At 37.8% G+C, this 7,642-nt stretch overlaps 1 protein-coding gene across 1 annotated transcript; it reads left to right on the top strand.

The window, feature by feature from the left end:
- The first annotated feature begins 1,808 nt into the window (after positions 1-1,808).
- Positions 1,809-6,917, top strand: snrpd2 (small nuclear ribonucleoprotein D2 polypeptide). The gene is made up of 3 exons (XM_061045819.1): positions 1,809-1,963; positions 3,127-3,306; positions 6,605-6,917. Coding segments are annotated over exons 1-3 (357 nt in total). The 5' UTR covers positions 1,809-1,961; the 3' UTR covers positions 6,780-6,917.
- Positions 6,918-7,642: the final 725 nt, after the last annotated feature.

Genomic DNA, 7,642 nt, shown 5'->3' with positions numbered 1-7,642 from the left:
CATTAATGTCATTTATATATTTTCTTTTTAATTCTTCTTGGTTTTGACTGATTCTTTTACCATAGTCTACAGAATATTCTCTCACTTTGTATTTAAAAAATAAATAATTTCATAATTTGTATTAACTGAAGATAATATTTTCCACACCATACTACAGTACTGCTTATCATTAAGAAATTTGACATTACATTTCCAGTATTTTTGTCTAAATGAAATTTCTGTTTCTGGCATAATGAGTGCCTTTCATTGGGATGACAGTAACTCCAAACATCAATTAAGGAATAATCACTGCAACAATTCTAAAGATTTGGATTAAGTTCATGGTCCATACAATTCATAGGAAGTCTATCCAATCATTCATCAGGAACACAATTGCCCACCAACTAAAATATTATTGGTTGGATATGTTGCTTTCAGTTCTCTAATAGTATCTGAGATTTGTTCTGTATTCTCCATTATATCCATAAACATTCAAAAGAATCAAAGCAATCCAGTGGGCATCAGTATCTCCTTTAACCTTCATGATGTTTCCTGGACAGTTGTTTAACCATATGGCAACACCAGTACACCTTTAAGATCCATGGATGAACAAAATTGTGTCCCCCCATTGGTTACTCCAGAAGGCCGAGTTCTCTTTACAGGTATGACTCTCTTACACATTGTGCCTGCTGACAGATGTTCTCTTTGTACGGTCATTCAGCCCACTGACATTTAATGAAATAAAAGAAAGCTTGGAACATATTGTAATCATACTATTCTGTGTATATAGAACAAGTTAACAATAAGACATCTCTAAAGGAGCTTAAACTTGTTTAGAAAAAGAAATGTTATTTGGTCCCTCTAAACAGAACTCTCATTTGTCCACTTTAATGATCCATAACTTGTGCGTAGTTTACCTCCGACGGAAATATTCTAATGTTTTTTATGAAGCCAAAGGACCTTCAGAAGAAGGCTCTTGTTTTGTTCTCTTGCTTCTTTAATCCTTGGCCACAGAAGCTCCAGTGCAGCCCTTTCTTCTTCTGTTAAATCTTCTGCGAACCCTTGGAAAGCTTGCAAATCTTGTTTCTGAACTTTTGTTAAACAAACTGAATGATGACTTTCCTGCTGCACTTGTGCTCTCTCCTGCCAAGACAATGAACACTGTCACCCTCTCTTGTTGGTTTGATATGCTCTATTCCTTCGGCTTCGAGAGTCTCATTCAGAGGTAGAAATGTCTTGCCATGGGATACGCCATATTGTTTGTTTTTATGGCATGTATGTGTTAACTGATACGGTCCTATAGTGTACGATGGACGTACCAAACTCTTTGGATCTTCAAACTGCAAGTCATGATGACAGAATGCATGACTTTGAAGAAATAAGTAAACACTCAGACGAAATAAAAATGGTTATTTTATTGAATATTTTGAACTTGAATCAAAGCATAGGTTGAATTGAAAATTTCACATTTCAGCTTTTATGTAAAAATCTACATTTTTAAAACAAATAACTTGCATCTCTTACTTGTAAACTAAATATAATACATTTTAATCATTGCCATGTGTTGCACCTTCACTAATGTCTTTGTTTTTTCAACTATAAGAAAAAGCACTGACTATCTTCTTGCACACACTGCTCCACACGTTGAGCATTTATTGCATTTTCTGGGAGAAACATTCAACAACTCTGCTCGATGAAGGAGTCTCTGAGAAAACAATAACAATGCTGGAATCTCTACATTCCACTGGACTGTGCCGGTGTAAATAAGGACTAAATAATTGATGACTTCAGGCTGTGGGGGGCAGTATTAAGCCACTGTTGCGTCTAGTCGGGCAGTCCAAAAGGAGTAGAAGAAGAAAAAATAAGCAGAAGAAGAAGAAGGACCGGAAGTAGGTCGATCCACGAGACTCGCTGAATCGTTCGAGGGACGAAACCCACCGTTGAAGAAAGAAGGCAATCTCAGAAAACTGGTTTTATACACCATGTAAGCATCAATTTATCGGTCTTAATGCACGTAATATACAATTTTTCAAGACGGATATTAAGATCACAGTAGGAACAGCTGCTATGCTAACATCCCCAGCATTTCCGTAGTTAGCTAGTAAGAGAAATCAGTTAGCCAGAGTTAGAAAACCTCTTTGTCGGGCTGTTTGCCGCCAGATAAGTGCAGGTCCGACTGTGTTTGAAATATGATATCATAATGATGATAATAATAATAATAATATAATATAATATATCTCTTTGGTTAATAAACTACTTTGTGACGAAATTGTAAAGTTAAGCGCTAGAGTTTGAACATTAGCACACACAGACGATACATGCTAACATGAAGCGTGATCTACTGAAATGGTTGAACAAAATAACACGTGTAAAGATGAATGTTTCATTTGTAGAACTTAAACTGTCTTTTGGAAATACATCATTTGTATTCCCAGTTCTAACACTATTGTAAATTCACACGTTATTGTCTTCTATAATGTTTGAGTAACCTGTTTCATTTGTGGAGCTTTCATTGTCTTCCCCCGTTTGAACGCTTTTATACAATCATAGATTATTGTCTGCTACAATGTTGTGTTTAAGAAGAGTGCTTCATACATTTTGTTAACACATCCTTCATTACCAGTTGAAGTTATGCAAGTTTTCACACTACCAATTATATTAAACACAAACAAGAAGAACAGGCAATGAAATACTATAAAATCTTTATAATTCAGTTAAACTTAAGTATACATTCAGTTTTAAAATGTGTAGTAAGCTAGGGAGTTAGCTATAATTCTAACTTCAATACAATTCTAATAAGTATCAAACAATATAGATACCTGTCTGACTACAGTATCATTAATAGAAGTCCTGGATGCCTGATATTGGAATAAGTCTTGGTTTTAATGACCAAACATCACAAGCTAACCTATGCACATTGTCTAAAATGCAACATGATAATCAAAATAACAGAAATTGTATTGTTTTGAAAATCTTAGAAGGCTGAAGCAATATTGTGTCCATTTTTACATTTCTATAGCCCATATGGTGCGACTGTAGAGACGTTTACAATTTATGTATACCATACTAATGCCATCAAGCCTTTGAGGTCATACTAACTCTTTTATTTAAAAAATGTATCAATAATGCTTTTGCTTCATTTTGTAGGAGTCTGTTAACAAAGCCCAAGTCAGAGATGACCCCGGAGGAGCTCCAGAAAAGAGAGGAAGAGGAGTTCAACACTGGCCCCCTGTCTGTACTTACACAGTCTGTGAAGAACAACACTCAGGTTCTCATCAACTGTCGAAACAACAAAAAACTGCTCGGAAGGGTCAAGGCTTTTGACAGGTATTCAGCTTTGTGTTATTTAGTATTTGTAATGATTTAACCACACACTTTTACCATTTGGCTTTCTGTCCTTATTTATTGATCCTTCCTCGCGGAGCGAAGTTGTGGATGGCCTTGAAGGTGAGGAGCAGAATTTTGAAGGTGATGCGATGTTTAACCGGGAGCCAATGAATCTGCTGTAGGACAGGGGTGATGTGATTAACAGAGGGCGTTCTGGTAATGATGCGAGCGGCAGAGTTCTGGACCAGTTGAAGTTTGTGGATGGACTTGAGAGGGAGACCAAAGAGAAGGGAGTTGCAGTAGTCAATGCGGGATGTAACCAGGGTGTTGACGAGGATGGCAGTACTGCTGGGAAGAGTTTATACTTTTCACAACCTATGGGGAAAAAAATCAAGAAAACATCTCAAACCCGTTTGACTTAACATGTTTGAAATGTCTGCATTTTGTTCCTAAAAGATTATTTGTATGATGCAGACAGACCCACTGTTCCCTCAATCCAGAAATGTGATACTTTGAGTAGTGGTGTGGGATAAGACTATTTTAGATTCTGAAAGGATTAGAACATGTTGACGATCTGCCAAAGCAGAGAGATGGTAGAATCATGCTACAGTGTTTATTCTATCATGATGATACGTCTCCCCCTCCCCCTTTGCTCAGCAGCGGAGCAGGATTCACCTGTGAAAACAAAATTTAAGTTAATCCATAAAATAACTCCATCCTGGTTATATGGAAGTGTTTGAGATGTTTCCAAATCGACAGGGTGCAAGAAAGCTTATTTACAACACAAGGAACCTGTTTAAGCACAGTACTTTGCCCCTAAGATTGTTCTGCAAATTAAATGTAACGTGTGATCGACATCTTTCTATAATGAAATGCTACATTAAAAAGTTAATACATAAATAGGCAAGTTCATACATAAATAGGCAATGTCTTATTATCATAAAAATATTAGAAATTAAAATGATGGAAATTTGATGACCCTTTCCGTCAAAATGACCGACATCAAGAAAGTCTAGGCAACCTCTAACTGAAAGACACCTTAATTACTCTGACCTGCTAAAGACTGAACAAGAGGAGAAAGAGCTGAAGACTGACATCACTTACAAGAGCATGCATGGGAATCAATGATTGTACTATTAGAAATATAATTATTTTTTAACAACAGTCTTTTATCATCGCCACCCTCTATCTCATAGTCGTTTCATTCTCCTTTCCGTTCTCACAACATGTGAGCTTCGAGTGAAGAGGCTTGTTAAACCCTTTTCACACATATGGAAATCTGCTGAAAAAGGAGAGGCTTTAGGCTATATGTGAACGCGAACAACCAAATTATTCACTCGGACTTCACCTGAAATTTCTCCTCCAGACCCCTAGTATTTAATCTGCAGCAAGTCGGAGTGAGTTGATGTGAGAACGCAGCAGGATATACTCTTGAAGGATTCAACTCGAGCCAATAGGAGGGAGAGTGCCTTTATATTCTGTGTCTGTTGCACGGTGAATAGAGTGTCTGCACGTGACCACTACAATCTCCGTGCTCTAATTAAACAGCTGCATTATGTTTCCTGTTCGTCAGTATGTTGTTCTCTCTTTTGTGGATGTTGTCATTCCATTGGATTACACATAGCATTGATATAAAGACAAATATTCTCATTATAACATTGTGTAGCGGACTCTGTTGCTACGGCCGCTACTTCAGCGTTGTTTATTTATGTCAAGTCTTACCTCGGGAAATCCCCCGACCCCCCCTCCCCTTGACAGGGATAGTCTCCCCTCCCCTCTGACAGGGATAGTCTCTCCCCCCCCACCCCCCTCCCCTCTGACAGGGATAGTCTCCCCCTCCCCTCTGACAGGGATAGTCTCCCCCCCCCCTCCCCTCTGACAGGGAAAGTTTTTCAAACTAAAGCATTGTGATTTATATGTCAAACTAGAAATTAAACATCAATAGCAGTTATTCAAGATTAAATCAAAGCAAATTAACCACAAAAGCGATCATCACAACCACATTTGAAGTCAAATGTCACAGAAACAATGCCAACTGCTAGCTAACAAACATTCTTGCTACAGAACAGTGCAGCAGCAGCAATGTACAGCGCCTGGTGCTGAAATAAAGCACCATCATGGAAGCAACAGTGATTACCTTTTTTTTTTTTTAAACCTGTACATTAGCCACAGAATATATTAGGTACTTCATGTAAAACCGGCTAAACTGGCAGAGGTGTGGATGTTCTCTTTCTCTCTCATGTACTTTTATTTAAATCGTACTGTACAGGTTTTTAAAAAACTCAACTGTTGCTTCCATGACGGTGCCTTGTTTCAGCATTAGGCGCTGACTACTTCCTGCAGCGCAGCAGGCTCACCGTTCAGTGGCAGGAATGTTTGTGTCAATGATTGTCCAGGCGTTGTTGTTAATAAAATAGATAAAAAAGTCATGATCAAAATAATCATGTGGGCCAAATATTATTGCTGCTGGGCCAGTTACTAACCCCTGATTCACAAAAAAATAAATACATTTTAAAATGAGAGGCGCGATAACCTCCAGTAAGCCACCCTGGATCACTGATATTTTTCCCATGTCGCCCACCTCTAACCAACCTTGTGCTCCTGAATGTCGAGTATTTGTTGCGCCCCAGGCCTCAACTGCTGAGGGGCGTCTGTCTGTCCTCACTAACGCTGTAGTGGAATCACAGGGACTGCTGCATTTGGCTCAGTGTCTGTAGCTCCTGAGGCTAAAAGCACACTGCATCACGCTACTTCCATGCTTGCCCAGGAGGTGGGAGTGTGCCTCGTTTCCTTTCTGTCATGAATATCTTTGCGCCTCTGTTTGTACAGTGATGTGTTAACATGGTCATGTCACATAAATAGATCAGACTTTCTAGTTTACTGTGTTTCCCTACTCTGATGTCCAACATTATCCAGTTTGAAGCTCAAACTGTGAAGAAATATGTTTTGATTTATTTGCAGGATGGTCTGCACATTTTCCAGGCTTGTCTAGATTTTGCAGCAGGCTCTGCACGTTCTCACATCACACTGATTTTTATACTCGACCTAACTCGACCCTTAATGCATACACACCGTTTATACAGGAGGCTCCAGACTTTTTAAAATAAATCATACCCACATTTCTATTCATTACATGACTCCTCTGACACGTATGGATATTTATACATTTTGTTCAACTCGAAGGAACATTTAAATCACTAGAAAACTGGTTAATGACAAATACTGGTATTTTCTTTCAACTGAAAAATGAACCTGTTCAAATTCTAACCAGCATCTTTGTTTCTTACTGTCAATGCAGGCACTGCAACATGGTCTTGGAGAATGTGAAGGAGATGTGGACAGAAGTTCCCAAGAGTGGGAAGGGAAAGAAGAAGTCAAAGCCAGTGAATAAGGATCGCTACATTTCTAAAATGTTCCTGAGGGGTGATTCTGTCATAATTGTGCTGAGAAATCCTCTGATTACTGGGAAATAACTGAGTCTATATGCACCAGTCTTAACCTTTCTTGGTTCTATTTTCTTATCTTTTTTTTTTTTTTTTTTTATGATATTCAACTGTTGACTGATGTGTCTTGTGTTTTCATTTAAATAATAAAAGTGATGCCTGGCTTCAGATGTTTTGATTGTTTTTTGCTTCAGGCTTTTATGCTTACAGCTTTCTGAACCAAATGTTTTATTATATATATATATATATAGTGGTGTCAGTTGTAACTTAATAAATGTATGAAAATATGCATACATTTCTTTTAATTAAATAAATCAGAATAAAATCCCCAGAATATCTTTGACAAAAGATTGTCCTGTATCCTTCCTTCTCACTGCCTTTGGGAAGACAGCTTTTTCTGTGAAAGCCAAGATTCAGATCCAGCGGCAGCTTTAAAAACAAACTATTCTACTTCTAGACACTCCACTCGGTAACCACTGATTCTTTTTCAATTCATCTTTACTTGCGTAGTGCCAATGCATTAACTAAATGTTATCTGAAGACACTTCAAAAAAGAGCAGGTCTAGAGTAGACCATTCTATAATTTACAGACCAAATGTGCAAAGCGCTATGCAAAGTAAATACTTAAGCAGAACCAGACTTTTGTTAAACAGTTACCTGCTGTGGATGTGTTGGGATTGGAGAGAGGACAAATAAACAACGCATGAAACAGATTTATGATTACAATGCTAGTAAATGGTGAAGTATGTATGCTAGTAGCAGGAAACGAAGTGAATGAAATTTGACTCTCCATTCTAGCATTGACTACAATGACAATAAAATGTGGAGGACTGGTAATATTAATTATAGCAGTTAAAGTCTAGCAGCTCTAGATTCATATCACAAATGATAAT

Source organism: Labrus mixtus, chromosome 9 (genome assembly GCF_963584025.1).
Source record: "Labrus mixtus chromosome 9, fLabMix1.1, whole genome shotgun sequence".
Classification (NCBI taxonomy): Eukaryota; Metazoa; Chordata; class Actinopteri; order Labriformes; family Labridae; genus Labrus; species Labrus mixtus.
The sequence above is the reverse complement of the archived record's forward strand: the minus strand, read 5'-3'. Positions and strand labels throughout refer to the sequence as shown.